At 51.4% G+C, this 20,391-nt stretch overlaps 1 protein-coding gene across 1 annotated transcript in view; it reads right to left on the reverse strand.

Annotated features, from left to right (window-relative positions):
- Positions 1-20,391, reverse strand: part of SLCO2A1 (solute carrier organic anion transporter family member 2A1) — a 77,999-nt gene that overhangs the window by 39,286 nt on the left and 18,322 nt on the right. The window contains exon 2 of the mRNA XM_036850503.1: positions 2,617-2,754. Within this exon, the coding sequence (XP_036706398.1) occupies positions 2,617-2,754 (138 nt within the window). The remainder of the gene's footprint in view (positions 1-2,616; positions 2,755-20,391) is intronic.

Genomic DNA, 20,391 nt, shown 5'->3' on the forward strand with positions numbered 1-20,391 from the left:
AAAGCTGGGAGCATTCTGTGTGAGGGGTGCCAGGTCCCTGTCTTGTCCTGTAGGAGAGCACAGCCTACATGAAGCCCCCTCTGATTTGGCTGCTCTCTGCTCTTCCGGTAAGACTCTTACTTTCTTACTCAGTCTGTTTCTAAACGCTTCGGTCAGAATCAACGGGATTGTAGAAAAGCCCTTTGGCTGAGTTCCTCTTCTTCTCCACACAATCACCCATCCACTCCCCCTCAACACACACAGATACACAGACACACACACACACACACAATTACACACACAGACGCACACAGATAAACAAATACAGACAGACAGGCACACGGATACACACACAGTCTCAGATCACAGATACACACACATAGTCATACACACAGACACACACAGATACTGAGACACACAGAGAAACAGATATACACACAAACACACATTTTCCCACTAAGCACACACACAAGATTGTTAGGTTCAAGGAATTAACTTTCTTATGATATTTGCCTCAAACCATGCCCATAGGCATGTTCTAAAACCTGATTGTTGAAGAGCTCATCTAAGTTCAGAAAAGAGAAAATTTAATGGGTGAATTATTTTCATTTTTTATTGAACTATAACCTGGGGAAATATTTTGCCCCTTATTTGCCTAATCAGCCTCCTGTCGCAGACTCTGCCTCATGTCCCAGCTAGCTACTCCCTGCCCCTTGAAAAATCCAGTTGTTCCTGGGCCCACATCTTTGTTCCAAGCATGGGAAAAATAAGAATGAAAATTTAACCATCGAAGATCATAGATTCAACTATCATCCGAGCCATGGTGGAAGAGAGGATTAGCCTACACACCAGCTCTGATATTGATTAGTAGAGGTGCCTAGAACACTGTGTTGAGAAGGATTCAGAGTCTGGACTCAGCAGAAAAGGAGACTGCAGTTGATTAGTGATGTCTGCCAGGGTCACGGGATAGGACTGTGATGACACAAATGTCAGAGATTTGATTTTCTTGTGTCCTTCGTGAGTGAAGACAGCATGTGCCAGAAGCATTATCAAAGTCACAGGCCAACATGTAGAAGGGTGCCTTCTGTGTGAGGGGTGCCAGGTCCCTGTCCTGTAGGAGAGCACAGCCTACATGGAGGGGGGAAGACCCCCGTCACTGGGCATCACCAGGAAGCTCTAGACACAGATGCACAATCAGGTAGACAGAGGCATACGTACGCACGTGTATACACACACACACATTAAAACACACGGACACAGACACACATCCAGAAAGCAGTGAAGGCATCCACGTGGGCCTGGGGGTTCAGAGGAGGGGGTTTGAGGCCCATGAGGCCAGCAGGCATGACTGATGGGCCTCAGGGCTGTACGTGTGCAAGTACGTGCACGTCACAGGGTGGAGGAACAGTCCATGGGGAGGAGGAGTGCGTGGCGACCGTCAGACAGACCTGGGCTCCCATCCTGGCCGCACAACACACACGTGCGGCCACTGGGATGGGGGTAGGCTTTCTGCCGCAAGCTTCCTGTCTGGAAGACGTGACTGTGAAGAGAGCCCTCCTCCGAGGACTGCAGAGGGATCTGGCACAGGCGTGGCGGGGAGGGCTCCTGAGGGGCACTGCCGTGTGGGCCGTGGAGGGCACAGGAGTCAAGGGTAAAGGGGCGTTTCCAGCAGGGAGCAGGTTGTGGGATGGGAAGACTGGAAGGTGGGGGTTGGGGGACGTTGTAACGCTTCCCACCTTCTTTTCAGCCCATCCCAGAAGCTGTCTGGGGAGCTCAGACTCTACTGGGTCGGTTGTTGGCCTGAATTTCACTATGTCAAGGGAAGATCTAATTGCTTCTGGGCTCCTGGGAGGGGGAGGCCATGGCCTCCATCCCAGAACAGTGGGCCTTGTGGAACGAAAAGACAGGAGCCAGGCCCAGGGCCCATCTCCTCACCTGGAGCGGACGATGCTGCAGCCACGATGCAGGGGCTTGCTGCCTCCCCTGCCCCTTTCTCCCTGGCTTCCAGTGACTCCTAGCTGGCCCTGCCCTCTGACCCCTCACCCTGGCCTCTTGGCCCACCCTATCTTCCTCTAACTTTGATGTGCCATCAGTGAGGGACAGTGTAAACTCCATGTGGCTGGGAGGTCATAGACCTCTGACCTTGCCTGGGAGCCAGGGCCACTGAGCAGCTCTGGCTCCTGTTGCCCTCCTAAGACAGGAGCTGCCAGCCTGGGGCTGCTTCCCTAGCTGCGTGCCTGGGGCTCGTCTTCCCCTGGACTGGGGATGAGCAGAGGCCACATAACCTCGTGGGTGGTCACAGAACTCAATTAGAGGCACAGAGTTTGGAGGCAGCAGCCCTGCACACCTGGCACAAGCTGCTGCCCTTCCTGAGCCCTGGTGCCCTCAGCTGTCAGCGGGGAGGAGCAGAGCACCTGCTCGCAGGGCTGCTGTGAGGAGGTCAGGTGCCTCCAGAGGCTCTCAGCTCAGTGCCTGGCGCAGGGCAGCCTTGGGAAATGTAGCTGGCTGTCTCCATCCCCCACGGGTCCAACCCCGCACCCCTCGCCCCGTTCTTCTGCTCCTCCCGAGCCCCCTCCCGGATCCCGTGATCAGGGTGGTGCCCAAGTGGGATCTGATGGACTAGAGCATCCTGCTTACCTCATTCAAGCTGGAAATGAGACCTGAGGAAGAACTGGAGAGGCCAAAGCGCTTCTCAATGGTGGTGAGGCTGCTCTTGAAGTAGGCGCTGTACAGGAGCTGGCAGAGCTGCAGCAGGCCATGGCACAGCACGAACACCTGGGGAGGAGACCTGGACGGTGAGGCCTCTGGACGGTGAGCCCTGACCACCCACCTCGGCCCTGCATTCTGGGGCACAGAGGCCCAGTAGCCTGGCCCCGCTCCCCTGTTAGTTGGGAATACTTTCTCCATCAGGTGGTCCTAGGGTGAAATGTCATCATCCTCAGACCAGTTTCACCCATAGCCTTAGTCAACACATGTGAACCATTCCCATCATTCCTGCCATTCTTGTCACATTATCATCAATGGCAGGAAAACCACAGGGTTGGAGAAGCATCCCTGAGGGAAAGGCCTAACTCATCAGCCATGGCCCAGGGCATTCAGCACCTGGAATTGTTCTCTGACAGCTCTGCCCTCCCTCCTGTGTCCTGTGAGGGCTGAGGGCCACATTCATGTCACTCCCAGGGGCACAAACAAGCCAGGGGTCACACTGCTCCCGCTCCTCTTGACCTGCCCTCCATTCCCCTCCCTCCATCAACACCCATCCTCCCAGGCCCACCTCTCATACCCCAGTGAGGCTCCGGGATGGGCTTTCACACTAGCCCATTTGAATGGAAACACTAGCCAAGCTTGTTACCACCTCTTATATGGGGTGTTTGCGATTGTGCTGGCTCCTCTCCTGAGTGGATGACGAGGGCCTGGGGAAGGCATCCCACCCTGCCCCATATGCCTTGTCCTGTGGGTATGAGTAAATGTGACAAGTAAATGTGGTTGATGGGGAGGGTGGAGAGGGCTTGTGGTATCTGGAGTCGGCTGCAGGCCGAGCTCTCCTGGGTCCTCGGCTGTTGGGCTGAGAGCAGGCTCAGAGCTCAGAGCCCAGAGCCCCACATCCTGAGCTCCCTGGAATTGCCCCTTCTGGAGATTCACTCTTCCTCCAGGGAAGGGTGGGGTGCCATTATGTTTCGTAGTCTGCCAAAGCTCTTCCCTTAATTGAAGGGCTGGCATCTCAGGAGAGCAACTGGGGCTCCACCTTCATTTCCGTTTCCTTGTAAAGCCAAGCCAGCCCCTCCACAGGGGCCCCGCTCCAGGCTGTGGGATCAGAGCTGACTTCCCCTCTCCTACCTGTCAAGGCAGGGCCTTTGTGGGGCCAGGGTGCAGCCCTAGCTGCCTGCCCGTGCATCCAAATCTAAGGAGGTCATCACGCCACGAAAGCAGACACCTGTCCGAACTGCTGCCCCCCGACCCCGGAGCCCGCGGGGCCTCCTCACTCCTCATCAGTGGCAGAAGGAAGCGGGTCCACCTGGAGTCAGGGGCAGCCCTCCACCCCTGCCCCCCTAGGGAGGCTCTGCTCTGCTTCATTTCATATACTAGGATTCTTAATATTCTGTGATAAAGGTACCCTGGAAAATGATCTAGTCTCTCTTACAAATGGGGAAACAGAAGTCCAGAGAGGGAGAGAGGGGGAATCCTAGCGCCCCAGAGTTGGGGAAACCAAAGGCCTGCGAGGGCGGGAACTGGCCATGGCTGCTCCATTGTGTGAGAGGCAGGCCCAGAACCGGTCCACGGCAGGCATCTCAAGTGCCTGACACTAGCCCACAGTGCCTGCCACATCCAGGACAGAGGCAATTTGGTCTTGGATGCTTTGCCAGATCCTCTTCTTCTGACCGTCCCCTAAAGGCTAATGCCCCCCCAAACTCTGTCTGTAGTCCCCTTCTCTGCACACGGCACCCTTTCTGCACACATTCATTGGAAACCCCATTTGTGGTGCCCACATCTCAGACCCTCCTCCAGAACTTCCCCCAGAGCTTTTACACTCAAGTCCATCTCACTGTGTGCTGGACGTGTCCACGTGGACATTCTCAGACCCCTCAGACTAATCACTTCCCAAATAGGGCTCAGGGTCCTCCCCCACAAACCTCTCCAGTTTTTCATTCATTCCCCATCACCTTCACTCAGTTCCCTAAGCCAGAAACCGGGAATCCTCCTGGATGCCTGTTCCTCACCCCCTGGCATTTGGTGCCACTGCTAAGCCCTGTGATTTCACCTTGGCGTCTCTTGTATTTGACCGGCACTTCATCTCCAGATTACGCCTCGCCTCAGGCCCTCTCCCCTAGATTCCTTCAACAGCCTCTCATAGATCTCCTGTCCGTCCCCTCAAACCTTCCATCCCACCACTCCAGAAAGAGCTTTATCAAACACCAATGTGAGCAGGTTACTCCCAAATTAATACCTCTCATGGGCTCCCCACTTCCTACAAGATAAAAACCAATGCTCATGGTGTGGTATCCAAGATGCTACAGGTCCTAGACCCTGCCTGCCTCTTTGGCTCCACACCCTGCCGTGGCAGATCATGCTTCACAAAGATGGCTACACTAGTATCTCCTGTCCCACATACACCTCTAACAATGGGACAATGACATTCGCTCATCAAGAAGCGGGCTCTGTGTTCCCTCCCTTTCAATATGGGCCAATCTTAGGTATTTGCTTCTAAGGAAGAGAAGGAAGAAGTGATGCTCTGTGACTCCCGGGGCCAAGTCCCGAAAGTTGATAGTGAATCCCCCAGCTCTTTCTCTCTTGGGACCCTTAGACCCCAGACATCACACTATAAGGAAGCCCCGTCTTCCCTACTCACGGGGGGTCCACATGGTGGTGTTCCAGCCAACAATTCCAGTTAAAGTTTCAGCCTACAGCCAGCATCAGCGGCCAGACATGTTACTGAGAGAGCCTTCAGAGGATTCCAGCCTTCAATGCCAAGTGGAGCAAAAGTGAGCTATCCCCACCAAACCTTCTACAGATGGCAGATCCGTGAGCAAACTAAATGTTGCCACTGTTTTAAGCACTAAATTTAGGGCTGCTTTGTTATGCAGCACTAGAGCTAGAACACCTTGTCCTTCAAACTTCATCAAGGTCACACTACCCCACAGCACACACCCATTGTCTGCATCTTTGCTCACAATCTGCACAAAATCATCTTCCCCGTCTTTGTCTGGATAACCCTTCGGTGGCCCCCTTGCCCAGCACGGGGCTCAGGCATGTGTCTAGTTCAAGGTAGCTTCTGAAAATCCCAGCACCTGATGCTGACTTCTGCGAAGAGGTATCTTGATGCCTTGGCACATGGCTGGCATTTAGGGCGACATCCAGCAGAGGATGAGGGCTGTCATAACAGCCTGGGGGAGAGACAGTGAGGGCTGAACCAATGTCCAGGGCAGTGGGGAGGTGGGCAGGGGCTGATCAGAGGCTCCTGCAGAGGTTGAGTTGACAAAGCTGTCACTGATCCCAGGTGGAAGAAAAGGGGCAGTGTTTCCAGCCTGAGGGCCAGGAACGGGGCAAGGCTGTGTGTGAGACGGGGGCCCACGAGGAGGAGTGTAGATGGAGAGGGTGGACATTGAGTTCAGGTTTGGAACACCCGAGGTTCTGAGCATAAAGCTCAGAAAAGACTGGTCTCCCTCTAACCAAATTAGTAATGAATTAACAGGAGTGACTAATCTCTACTCAGTTTCCTAGCAGTCTCACGAGAGGAAGGTGAAGATAGTGGGGAAAAAATCTGTCTCAGATCTTTTCCTGAAAGATAAGCCTTTGCTTTTTCCCGTAAATACAAAAATCCCTTCAGATATGAAGTGGAAGACTCCACCTAGAGCCAGCGGGTGCCTTCCTCATCCCACACACTCCCCCAAAGAGCCAACCGCACCGCCAGCTTTCAGCCACTGCAGTGCTGTCAGGTCGGGGTGCCTTATGGGTGCCCCGGCAGAAGATGCCAGGTAAAGAGAAAGAAGTGGATGGGTGGTTCCAGCAGAGCTTTCTGGCCTGAGCCGCTCAGGGTCACAGCCATCTGGTCCCACCTACTGAGCTTATGTGGACAGGACCCAGGCTGCTCAAACTTACCAAGTGCCCGCTCCATGGCCAGCATGACATGGAGCAGCGAACACTCGACACCATGCAGGACACCATGCATGGACGTAGAACTCCAGCCCCCGCGAGAACATGGGGCTTATGAGGATAAGCAGGTGGATTGGTGGGAGAAGGGAAGGTGCGCTCATTGGGTTGCAACCCCCCCCCCTCCACCACCATTTAGACAACATAGTGTTGTGGAATTTGATAGTTTGGGTTTGGGAGTCAAACAAGCCGAAGTTCACATCCTGACTGTAAGAAATGGCAAGACCTTCGGCCACGTATTTGACCTTCTGACAGCAGTTTCCGCACTAGTAAATGGAAGCTGTGATAATACCTGTTCCTGCTGCCTTGTGAGGCTTGCACGAGAGAGGCTGTGTTTAAAGGCCTGGCGCCCTGCCTGGCCCACAGAGAGTGCTCCACATTCTGGAGGGATATGTAATAAGCCCAGGCTTCCTCCACTCCCTCCTCTTGCCCAAATAATTGAACCTTTCTGTTGCTTTCATGTCTCCTGTGGCATGAAAACTCTAGGATAGAATTTCCCACAGTGTCTTAGGCAGATCACCACTTGCCTGAGATGCTCCAAGTTGAAAGGATTGGAAAGGAGAAAAAAGTTTGGAAAACTTTGCATGCTATAATCCTCCCTTGCGAATATTTACAATTCACATTAGCGTATTAAAGGCTCTAAGAAAACCTTCAGTAAAGACCGTCTTAGCTTTGTTTTACCCAACTTTCGCCATAGCTTCTTTAGCCATGTAACCCCCTGTATATATATAAAACAGATTCTAGCATTCTGCAGAATATAGCTTAGGGCAAGATTCCATGTCCCTTTTGAAAGTAGCTTATGGTAGAATCTGGGTCTTGAGATTTCTTCACAAAAGGAAAAGAAAATAAAGATATATTACATGGGCTGTATTATCTTTCTAAAAATAGCACACCAGCATTTTCTGTCTCCTCACTCTACTTTTTCCCTTTTTCATAGCATTTATTGCTTCCTAAAATTACATCATGCATTTGACTTCTCACTTATGGACATCTACCCCCACCAAAATGCAGACTTCGCAGAGGAAAAATGATGTGTGTTTTGTTTTGTTTTTTTTTTAATTTACCATTTTAACCTTTTTTTTTTTAATTTTTTTTAAAATTTATTATTTATTTATTATTTTTATTTTTGGCTGTGTTGGGTCTTCGTTTCTGTGTGAGGGCTCTCTCCAGTTGCGGCGAGTGGGGGTCACTCTTCATCGCGGTGCGCGGGCCTCCCACTACCGCGGCCTCTCTTGTTGCGGAGCACAGGCTCCAGACGCTCAGGCTCAGTAGTTGTGGCTCACGGGCCCAGTTGCTCCGCGGCATGTGGGATCTTCCCAGACCAGGGCTCGAACCCGTGTCCCCTGCATTGGCAGGCAGATTCTCAACCACTGCGCCACCAGGGAAGCCCCCAATGATGTGTGTTTTTAAGATGCCACATCCCCGTTGTCTGGAACAATGCCTAGTCCTTAAATGGGGCTCATTCACTGTCAAGTGAATGAATATGTCTTTAAATAGTCTAACTGATGAACCCTCTTCCAGAATATGTATGCATCAGAGTAGCCGTTCGGGAAGCTGCAGATTTGTTCCAATGATCTGTCCTCAATCATAAACTTCCCCTTCAGCATTGCTTTTAATCAGTCTACAAGCCACAAAGTTTACAAGGTACAAAACATCATTAGTCAGCTCAGCTGCCCCACTTACTCACTTGGCTCAGCTCGAAATCATTTTTGGATATTTCTAAACTCAAATTAAAAAGTTAAAGATTTGCATTTATGTTTGAAGAGACTTTCTGGGGTGGTAGAAATATTTTATATTTTGATTGTGGTGGTATTTACACAGGTGTATGCATTTGTCAAAACTCATCAATCATTTAAAATCTGTGCACTTTATTATATGTAAACCATACCTTAATAAAGTTGATTTAAGGATCTTCTTAAAAAGATCTGCAACCAGGAAGGTATTCAAAATAACGCTCTGAGCCTTTGAAGGGAATTCCGCAAACAGTTTTTAAAAAATACCATGAGCATAGGCAATGTCATTGGAATAGATCTGTTTATTTAAGGGGTTCACTTTGAAACCATCAAAACCCATGTAAATATCTATGTGTGTGTGTGCTAATGTAAACATCTAGGTTTTCCTGTGTGTGTATGTGTGTGTTAAAACTATACATGTCTTTAGGCACATCTTGTAGAAGAAAGCTCGAAGGGAAAGTTAATGCAGGGGGAACAACATTCTTGTAGGGTGTGGCGGGCGGGAAGCTCTAAAACTTCTAACTGTTCATGTTCACAGCTCTATTCTTTTTCCAATCTTAACAAACATGAAGAGGAAGTTTGACGAGGAAGGAAGCAGGGAGATTGGAGTGGTCATGAAGATCTTTCTTTAACAATGAGGACTCTTTTTACCACCTTTGCCAGAGAGCTAAGAAAGGTTGAAAAGATGCTGAGATGCCAAGTGAAGGTCCAGAGTGGGGCCCCAGGCCCCAGCCAAGCTTCAGAGCTCTAAGTAAGTAAATAAGTAAGTAAGTAGACCATAAGGATAAACCATTAGGACAAAGAGTGAAACCCTCACAGCACAGGACGATTCAGAAAGGATCAAAGTCCTGCCTAGCCGTGGTTTCCTCTGCTCTACACGTTCATGACCCTCTTTTCCAAACTAGACATAAGAACTATGATCTGAGGCAGCTAATTAAGAGTTACAGGGACACTGGGAGAAGTTCTGAAATGTGGACCCCACAGGGTTATTACCTGTTTAACCACTGGTTCTGCTGTCAACCAACTCTGATTTCATCCACACGCATCCTGATAAAGGCAAAACTCTAGAAAATTCAGCTGGTGCCTTAGGTCCGCTAGGATGTGATGTCTCTGAGATAGTTTAATACACTTAGGGAGCCCAGGAGTGGGAAGAAAGCCATTCAGGAGCAGGAGATGGGGCTGGACTGGGACATCGGCTGTGACCCCCCAGTTTGGAACAATGCTCAGATCCATAAACAGCAGATGTCAGCAGTCTAAATGGAACTCTTCTTCGGAAGGAAGGAAGGAGGGGAGGGAGGAAGGGAGAGGAGGGAGGGCGGAAGGGAGAGGAGGGAGGAAGGAAGGAAGAAACGGGAGGGAAGGAGAGAGAGATGAAAGAGAAGAGCTCAGGGAAACCTTCATCTCACCCTGCCCAGCAGTGCAGGGAGGGCTCAGAGGAGCGCTGAGGGCTGCTTGCAGTTCTCCTGAGTGAGCGCCGAGACTCCGAAGTGCCGCTTGCTTTAGCTCCTCCAGCTTCCACGGGTCAAAATCTGGCCCCAGAGTCCATGCGGTTCCTCCTCTCTGGGCTGGAGTGGACTGCAGCCCAGAGGCAGGAATAGCTGGAGGCTCACATGTCTCTTGGGCAGCACCAGAGCTGCCCAGCCATGGTGATAACCCAGCTGGCTTTGAGCCACACTGGCTTTCAGAAGCTCTTTTTCACGGTCAGCTGGAATCCCTCCTACAATCATAAATCCACTTACACTTATTTTCACTTTTTCATATTTTTCTTTTATTTTGAATCAATGTATCACATGCGCATGTTTAAAAAAATTAAGTAATATGGAAGGGCTTAGAATGACAAGGCCAGCCCTGAGCCCAACTCGAACCCACCGCCAGTACTGCAGTGCAGGGACAATCAATCACCTCTGTTTTTCGTGTTTCTGTTGATTACATCCACACATCTCAAAATAATATGCTTGTTCTGCAATTTCTTGATTTATCACTTTTGACTGTGTGCCATGATAGAAGAGCATTTAGCTCACTTATTCAGGTCCCAGCCCTCTCCCTATTTCCCCCAACTTTTAATAGTTCTATCAGTATTTGCATCCTTATGGAATCACTTCACTGTGTGGCAAGCAAGCTGGGAGCCAGGAGCAGGGCTTCTGCCCTGGGGATGCACCCGCACCAGCTGACTGTCCCTTGGTTCATGGAGAGAAGGCCGCCTGTGCTTTCCCTGGGGTAAAGGGCTGCTCGGTACTAGCCCCTCGGGTTCAGCTTCACGTGTCGTCTCTGCCCTCTGCCACGCCTGCCCACTCTGAATGCGCTGCTCCCCATGGCTGTGCCGAGTCCCAGGTCCAGGGGCTCCCCCGCTGCCGGCCCCACCCACGCACTTAAGAGTCCGCCCTCCCCCGCTCTGTTCCATCCATCAACACTTACATCTTGCTGAAGCCATTGGACCGTTTCATCCACTCATAATCCCTCTCCCTTTCTTTTTTCTGTTACTGGTCTTTACCATTTTTGAATTCATTGCTCTTATCCTAATGAGAGTGTTGGAGATGAGGGGAGACAAACGTGATGAGCCTTCCATCTTGAATTATGAACCCAATCTACCTCCTGATGAGGAGTCCAGTACACAAATTAATAATTCTGTCCCCACTTTTTCAATGGGAAAAGAAAGAAGTATGTACTTGTCAGTGGACTAAGTGGTCAAACCAAAAAGTGTAGCCAGGCCCTTCTCCACAACCTTCCCTCCCCCACCCCCAGGACACTCATGCATCCTGACACCTCACGATTTGACTAGAATCTTCCAAAATGGTTGGCGTGTCTCCAACAGAAGGCTGGAGAGTGGTGCTTGCTTGGGGTGTCTCCCCATCGCCACTTAAATATTTCTATGTTTTTAGTGTCTCTATTCTCATATCCCATGCTCAGTCCTGGTTGGAAGTTCACCAAATGGGTAAGACCTGGGAGGTGAGGCTCAGGGCTCAAGAGGCCCTAATGCAATGGGGACAGAGAAGGAAACTCAGAAATGGTGATTCCCGGCTGTTTCCCAATGATCTCAGAGAGGCAGCATCTGAAAGGGGAGGAGGGTCTGTGGGTTGGCTCCTCTGAGGCCCCTCAGAGCTGGAGGGGAGAGGGGCTCCTTCCCCCATCCTGCCAAAAGAAGAAGGAAGCAAAGCAAAGGTGTGTCCTGGAGTAAAGGTCTTCGGCCTCCTCACCCCTCCTGTACCTTCAGCAGGGTGTGAGTTTGGATCCGAACCATGGCCCAGTGGCCCCAAAGGGGAATGTCTCTTTCAAGAAGTGATTCAGGAAATCAAGTATGTTCCTGTGTAGCAAGAATGCTGGAAAAAAGATAAAGTTCAGAGATTCAAAATAGCTAGCCTAGGGTCCAAGGTGGTGGTAGTCACAGTAGCAGGAATAGAAGGTATCTTTAGTATCATTCGTGTTATCATGAACTAGAAAAAGGCTTTGATAAGACACAGTCCTGGGGACTCTTGGAAGTATAAAAATCAGAACAATCACAGAAAAACACAGATTTTCCTCACAGCTTCCTTGTTCCCTAAGAGGGCAGTGGCCAGGCTGGAGAGCTGGGACCGGGATCCTGCCTGGGAAGCGAGGCCAGCTGAGCCAGGGCCCCAACAGTACCTCTGCTCAGTGCAAGTGTTCTTTCCGGGGCCCCCGAGCCAGCCTCTACTGTCCACACCGTGACCTTCCTGTCCGGCGGGTTCTCCTCTGAGGTCTGTGGGAGCTGCTCCAGGGAGGACTGGAGCCTCAGTGGAGGCCAGGAGGCCACCAGAAACCACAACAGGCCCAGAGGACCACGGTGCTGAAGTGGCCTATCCCACCGTTCATACTCCTGGGGGGTGGGGTGGGGCTGGCCAAGTACCTCTAGGAGCCAGGTCGCCAAGGAATTGGGTTAGACCGGGATCTTTTGGCCATTTTTTAGATTAGTCCACTCAGCTTAGAAAAAAATCTCACCTGAAGGCCTCTAGGTAAGAGAAAATTTAACTGGACAATGGAAGTCCCAATCCGCATAATTCTGTGGTTTTTGTTGTTATTGTGAGCTAGGAAAGGCCTTTGATAAGACCGAGTCCTAAGGGCCCTTGGAGGTATAAAGATGAGCACTATATGTAAAGAAACTCATGGATTTCCACGGCAGCAGCCTTGTTGGAAGCGACACGGCCACGGAAAAGCAAGGCGGACGAGCTTCCTAGCTCCTAACACCAGTGATCCTCACACACTTTTGGCTGTGGTTGTTTTGCTCTGTTTCTCCCGGTGGTGCGTGTCTGAAGCTCAGCCCCAGGGATGAAGAAGGCAGATGGCTGGGTTGACCTGGTGGCATTTGTGAGGGAAGATGAAAGAGCAAAGGGCGAGAGACCGCCTGAGGTGACCAGGACCTGCAGTGTGGGCTTTAGAAATCATAGATGAAAAAAAAATTCTGGAAGAGATGAAACATAAGCGCATGAGACTAGATGAATTTATCAGATTAGCTAGAAGCATGGTGCTCAAAGTTTCCCATAAAAATAGAAACTTTGAAACAAAATTATCATTGACATTTATGTAAATATGTGTCCAAATTCTTCTTCAGAAATTTCCAAAGTCACATTTTTTTTTTAAGTCGGAAAAGCTTTCCTTCACAGAAATCAAGTGCCATTTGTCTTCTCTGGAAGTTGGCACAAGATCAGTTTGTTAGGTGAAGTAAGGAGCCATTAGGGAAACTGCTTTGAATCCATTCATGGCAGGAAAAGAACATTCAAACTGTATTAATATAGAAACTTCACCTATTTTATATTCTTCCTATTCTTTGTGTAACAGGATGGGATGTTAATATTTTTCCTCACCTCCCTGAAGGGTTTGCAGATTAAGCTCTTCCCTTCCTGCCCTCAAGGAAGGGGAATTTAGTTTTTCAGAGAGAGAAAGTGGGGTGTGGGTACGTGGCATCAGAAGAGCCCAGGACCCTGGGAGCTGATCCCTGGGAAGCCAGCCAGGAAGGAGGGACCCCCACTGCCCAAGAAGCCTGGCTCATGACCACAGGGAAGCATTGAGGGGTTATTTTCCTCACTCATCTTGTTTGTTTAAAGATTAACTTCGGTCTTCCTGTTTGTTGGTCACCCTGTATCTTCTGCATCTGGCTGCCTATCTGGCACGTAACAAATGTTCAATAAATATCTCCTGCATAAAGTGAATCCTCATACCACCCTGAGAGGCAAATATGATTCTGTTGGTTTATGGATGAGGAAACTGAGATTCAGGGAAGCTTACAAAGTTCTCATGTCACACAGTTGGTAAATTGTAGTAACGGACTGAAGCCATGTCACACCCTCGTTCTGCTCCACCCAGCAGCCCAAGCGCATGAGAGTTTGGGCAAAGAAGGCATCACTGACATTGTTTTCACCAAGATTGCCGGTTACCTAACTGCCAAATCCAGTGGGCTCTCCAACGATGGCTTTACCCAAGTCCTGCGGCATCTGACACTCCTGTTGCCCCTCACCATCTGTGATGTCATCACCACCCCCGAGCTCTTGCAGGCTCTCTAAGTGTTTCTCCTTAGAAATTCTTGCCGCCCCACCCGAGGCGCCCCACCCGAGGTTCTGCCTCAGCCCCCTTGCCCATCTCTCTGCACACACTCACCCTGGGGGTCCTACTCGTCCACCCCAGAGGTCATCCTCGGCGGTGTGCTGGAGTCTCCATGTGGACCTCCCACCTCAACCCCCTGCTTCCCACGCAGTTCAACTTTACTCCCAATCATCAGTATCTGAAATTCACGCCCCAAACGACTATCGAGTATCATTAGCTGGCGCTGCCTCCTCTGGGTTGCAGTTCTCGCCCTGGTGCTTCGACCTCCAAACCAAGGCTCCAGCCCACGCCGCATCTCCACCTCCACTGCCACCTCCCGTCCAGACACCATCTGGCCACTACCACAGGTTCCTACCCTTTCCCCAAGCCCACTCCTTCCTGCTTCCAATCTATTATTTAACAAGCAGCCAGAGTGATCTTTTAAGAAACTTTATTTAAGTATAACATTCACCAAAAAAAGGCACAAGTCACAAGGGTACAGCTTGATAAAAATGTCACATGCCGAGGACACGTGAGGGACCAGCACTCAGACAGAGAAACAGAACATTTCCGGCTTCCCAGACGTCCTCTAGTGCCCTCTCGGTCACCCCCCCACCTCCCCCGGGGTAGCGACTCTCCTGGCCTCTAGCAGCACAGGTTAGTTTGTCAGTTTTGTATTTTACAGAAATACAATCATATAGTGTGTCAGCGTGATCTTCTGAAGATGGAGACCAGAGCCTGTCATGACACTGTGAAAAAAACCCCCCAATGGATTCCCACCAGCTCAGATCAAAATCAAGCAGAGCACCCCAGCCTACAGGGCCCTCCCTGTTCCAGCTCCCATCCACCTCCGGCCTCGCTGAGCTTCCCACCACCATGGTCTCTCCTCGGGTACTAAGCTACCTACATTCGGTCTGGGGTAACAGGCAGTTGAAATTTGTAGCTGGTTGGAAAACTCATGGCCCATGTGAGACGATGTGTTGCCTCAGAGCCTTTGGTGGTGGGGCCCATTCTCTCTATGGAGGGAGGGGCTCTTCATTCCCACCCTCTCCCTTGCTTAGCTTCTACTCACCTATCTATATGATGGCAAAGAATGTCCCTCCTGTTACACATTCTCCATTGTTACTTCATGGCCCTGAGCCCAGACTGCAGTTACAACCACCTTAAGTGTTTGGTGCCCTGTGGCAATCCTGGCACACAGAGCATAGCTGTTGCCAGCCAGCTGGGCAGAGGAGGAAAATGACCACAGAAGCACTGCTGCTACTTTATGAGGAAGAGGCAGTCCACTCAGCAAATATCTGGCGATGAACAAATCAACGGGAAAGAATGAATTTCAGGGAATGACACCACCGGTTACATAGACACCTGTAAGCCATAAGTAAGTGGATGTAAAATTATCAATGTGGATCATGAATTCCTTGAACAAATAGGTCTTTTTTCTTTTTTTCCCCCTGCTACTGTGCCCATTTATCTCCCAAGGAGGTAAATCAATTACTTAGCAAACCCTTGTAAATTCTTTCACCGTCATCAGGGTGACACCCAGAGCCAGAGGCACATCAGAGCTCCCAAACATCTCCATTTGGAGAAATGAACCCCTGGACTTGTGTTCACCTCTTGGCCCTGCCAGGTTTTTTAGGAGGAAAGAGACTGGAGACATACTGAGCAGTGAGGGAGGTTGTGTCTGGGTGTCCCCCCAAGGCTGCCCGGCGGGGAGTCTGAGGTTCCATCGGGAACAGTGGGTGCCCCGCTGGGACAAGAAAGGAGCCCTCGCCCAGGGAAGCGCTGCCCGGCAGCCTGTGCCCACCCCCTCAGAGGCTGCCGAGTTCCTGATAAACCACAGCACGCCCAGCCCCAGCAAAGCCATTGTGGAGGTCTGAGAACCCAGCTTCGAGAACCTGTAACAGAGTCAAAGACAGAAGACGCCTGAGACGAGGGTGGGCCCGCCGCCCACCAAGAGAGGCCAAGGCACAGGCGTGCGTGGACGCCACGACGCTGGGACTGCTCCTCGTCCCACTGGCGCTCTCGCTAGCTGCTCTGGTGTCAGAGCGCCTCCCGAAGCTGTGGCATTCCGGAGCCGCACGGACGCAGAAGGCGTGTCCCGCCGCCGCCTGCGCTCGCAGAGGCGGGGACTCCCCTGCGATAGGCTGTCAGTGGCAGCGACGCTCTCCTGCGCGGAAGCATTCCCATACCCCAGCCTGATCATCCCGGCATTCCTCTGCCTGCCGGGGACCCAACATTCATAACCACGGCTGTTCTCACAGATGCCTGCTTCCTTCCAAGAGCCCCCCCGCCACCCCCATCACTGCAAAAGCCACGGCAGCTCCCTGAAAACTCCGTGCCGAGAGGAGAGGCCCCCGGCAGCCAGGATAAGATGTTCCCAGCGGATGGTCCCTACACAGGACAATCCCTACACTTGGTGGGCATGCCGTCCCTCTGCTTTTCTGGCGGCAGGTGGAAGGGTGGCAGGAGGAAAAGACTGTCCAACATTCAAACCTCTCTATCCCATCAGATGCCTCAAGAGGATGACGTGTTCTCCCTAAGTGCTGAGCACAAATCCAGATCCCACCACCTGCCCTCCGGGAGATCCCTGGAGGGGCGTGGAACCTGGTGGTACTGGCTCCCCACTGACCGGTGACAGTCAAAATACCAAGGATGTTGACCCAAAGGGCTGCACCTCCTGCAGATGACTCTGGCAAGGAAACCAGAATATCTGTCGCCACCATGCCCTGTGGGCCTCCACTTCACCCTCTCACAAGCCCCTCTCCCCTCCAACCCCCCAGGTGGTCCCCCAGCATCTCCGTTATGATCCTCACGACTGATCTCACCTCTCTCTCCACCCTACTCCCTCTGCCTCTGCTAAGGACATTCCCTGTCACCTGTGCTGTCCCCAGCCTCTTTGTTGGGTATTACGGGCTGAACTGGGTCCTCCAAAAAGATATGTCAAAGGCCTAACCCCTGGTACCTGTGAATATGATATTAATTGGAAATAGGGCCTTTGCAGATATAATCAAGTTACGGTGAGGTCATACTGGATTAGGCTGGGCCTTAATCCAAAGACGAGTGTCCTTATAAGAAGAGCAAGTTTGGGAACAGAGACACAGGACACTGGAGGCACAGAATGGAGTGATGTGGCTAAAAGCCAAGGATTTCTGGCAGTCACTAGAGGCACACCTACAACTCCCTTGGTCCTCTTCCCTCAGTTCAGTGACAGAATCCTGTCCCTCTGGCCCAGATGTCCCCAGCTGACCCTACTAGAAACCTGGTTCACCTCTCCCGGCCCCACCACCCTTCCTCCTCCAGCTTCGGAGAGAGTCTGCGCTCACCTGCTCTCCAGCTGACTGAGGAAGTAGGTTGCCTTATTTTTCAATTGTTCGAGTCCCTCCAAATTCACCCAGCTATTTTCTTAAGTCCACTATTACTCATCATTGTCTTCTGTGGACAAACACCAAGACAGCCGTAGCCTCCTGCGCTGGTCACCCATTTCCTGCCTCACTCTCTCCTACCCTTGATTTGATTGCCTCTGGGCTCCACTCCCCTGCCCTGGGTGCCCCCCTCTCATTCCCAGGCTCTTCTGCCTTCTATCCACACCTGGGGGGGCCTGACTGCTCACGTTCCATGAGGATTTTCCCCCAACACAGACCTCTCCTCTGTGGGAGCCAAGTAGTTACAGGAAGCCCGTGTGGAGTGGAGGGGCCTTCCTTCTCTCCACAAGCTGAGACTGCTTCCTTCCTTCCCTTCGAAGCTGTCCTGTAGGGTGCTCTGCCTTCTCGGCTGATGGCAAATTCTCCCAGGTAGCAGAGTCAGTCTGCAGGCATTTCTCCACAGGCCAGAGAATGTCTACCCACCATTTTTTTTAGACCTTGTGAAAGACAGAACTCCAGATTGATTGACTTTTCCACACTTGCTCTAAACCTGAGCCCGCAACGTGTGTACCTGAAAGAGGCCTCCTCGCCTTGCAGGGCTGTGCAGCCCCGTCACACTGAACTTGAACTCAGCCCTCTTCATCCAGGTTACAACTCCTTGTGCATGCTGCCCTATGCCTAGAACATTCTCCTGCCCCTTCCCTTGCCTCCTTGCTGGCCTAACTGACTCCCCTGTCAAGCGCTGTTTGAACATCGCTTCCCCAGGAAGCCTTCCCGGTCCCTTATTCAGGCTACTCCACTGCTGACACATACCCCCACAGGGACCTGTGGACCCCTCTCTCTGACGCCATCACACTCGTGATTCCAGAGCAGTGATTCGGGCATCCGCTCCCGAAGACCCTCATTTACTTCAAAACATGCACAAGTCAAGACATCCTTCACTGGAGGCTGTGTCTCCCTATGAAGACTGAAATGGCACCTCCCTCTGGCAAAGGTGCAAGCACAGTTTACAGTTCCCGTGGCCTGCCAGCTTTGACAGATCTTACTGGGGGCTGTGTGTGTGTGTGTGTGTGTGTGTGTGTGGCAGGGGGTACATTATTGCTAATTTTGCCCAGAAGGAACATTTGAAGTAATGTGGTAAGCAAATATTTATTGAATATCATTATGGGCCAAGCATATTCCAGGGGAGACCAAGCAGGGCTAGACTCCTCTGGGGCAGTTTGTTAATAAGATAGGGTATGTGTACACAGTAGTGGCAACTACTCTCAAGGCAATATGGCAGATGCCAAAGGGGCTCAGGACACACGAGGGTGAGGGAGAGGTCCCTGGAGAAAGTGAGGTTGGACTTAGGTCTTTGAGGACGAGGAGAACATCAGAAAGTGGAATGGAAAAAAGGGGCCATCCCAGGCCCAGGAGGCAAAATGAAGAGTAGAAAAACACAAGCGTGATTAGGGGTCAGGAAATGATCTGGTTCGTCTGAGGAAGTTCTGGCTAAGTGAGAGGAGAAAACCAAGTCAAGTAAGAGGATTGGTACCCAAGAGGAGCCACAGAATTTTCTCTCTCTCTGGCCATTACCAACGACTTCTGAGCAGGGATAATGCATGTCAAACATTTTTAGAAAGGTTAAGCTGTAACAGAGTAGAGGCAGGGAGGCCAATGAAAGATCTTGGGACAGGGTCGAAGAAGCCTCTAGTCAGGGGGTGGCAGTCAGCAGGGACATCATCAGGGGAGAAGGTCATGACCTGATGACTAAGGAGAAGTGGGGGATGGTGAGTGGGCATCTGAAGACCAAGGAAAGGGAAGCAAGGAGCTCAAAAGACAATGCGGAGCAGGGTGAATGGTGGGAGGCAGAGGTGGGCTGTGGGGCAGGGGAAGACCCAAGTGGACACCCAGGGAGCCATCCCTGGTTTCAGGCTAGCCGGCAGGTACCTCTAGGGAAAGATGCCCTCACTTCTGACAGCTCTTTAACCCCACACCCCAAGAAGAAAGGAGAGGATCCCCTCAGGACCAAACGGAATCCAAGGACTAATCACTACATTAAAATGGTGACTCAGTAGCTACTATTTGGGGTCTTGAAATAAATCCCCCTAGGGCTTTATGTTGGCACTCTTTGAGCAAGACCGCAGCTGTGGGAAGATGTCTTGTCCTATTATCTCTGTTACCTTTTGCTCCTTCTCCCAGAGGTCAGAGCCTCATGCCTTGTTAGACTTCACACAGCTGCAAGTCACCGTCTGTAAGATGGACAGGTTGCCTGCAAGGAGCCCCAAGGATATCTCCTAACAGAACTTCACTTGCTAAATTTGCAGAAGAATCAGGAGGACAAAGGGGCTTTTGATGAGGCTCTCTGGGACATGTGAATTCTGACTTGAAAGATAAAGGATCTGGCGCCTGACAGAGGCTATTTGATTTCTAATATGATTTGGTCCAAGTCCAGTCTTTTGCCTAGTCTTTAAATGGGTAGAAGTCTGCCCATCTGGTCCCCTTCTCCAGGGGTGGGCAGCTTTGTCACTGAAGGCTGCATCAGGATGAGGGTGGTCAGGGCATCTACTTGGTCTTCTGTAGTCACCCCCGGCCAGCACAGTGGCCTGGGACATCTTTGTCCCAAGGAGCCTCTATTCCAGCTCTACTCTCTCCATCACTTCAACTTATTTCTGGACTTTTCTGGGCTGAGGGCTGCTCCTTCCATGGCCTCACCTCCTGGACTTTCCTATGTGCCTCCCAAGGTGTTCCCGTTGCCCTCCGCCATGTCTGCCTTCCTTCCCACTCCACTCTTCAGATCAGCAAGGAGCAGGGAAGAGGGAGAAACAGTTGCGGGGCCTGGAGAGGGGAAGGTAGAAGAAACTGGGTGGGATCCAGCCCTCGGCTGACAGGAGAGGATTTCAGTCAGCACTACAGAAAATGCCCAAATCCTTTCTTGGAAAAGTTTCCTCAGGTCCAAGCTTTGGCCTGAGAGAGGAAAGGAAACTGTTAGACGGAAAGGTCAAGGCAGGGGGCCAAGTGAGGCATGCTAGCCTCTTTCCCATCACAAAGCCACGTTTAGATGAAAGCAACTGAACATCCTTTCCTGGTACCCACACCTTCCGTTGCTCCCTCCCACCCCCGCTGCCCAGGGCCCCAGGGAGCGAGCAGGGGAGTGG

The sequence above is a fragment of the Balaenoptera musculus genome, chromosome 4 (genome assembly GCF_009873245.2).
Source record: "Balaenoptera musculus isolate JJ_BM4_2016_0621 chromosome 4, mBalMus1.pri.v3, whole genome shotgun sequence".
Taxonomy (NCBI): Eukaryota; Metazoa; Chordata; class Mammalia; order Artiodactyla; family Balaenopteridae; genus Balaenoptera; species Balaenoptera musculus.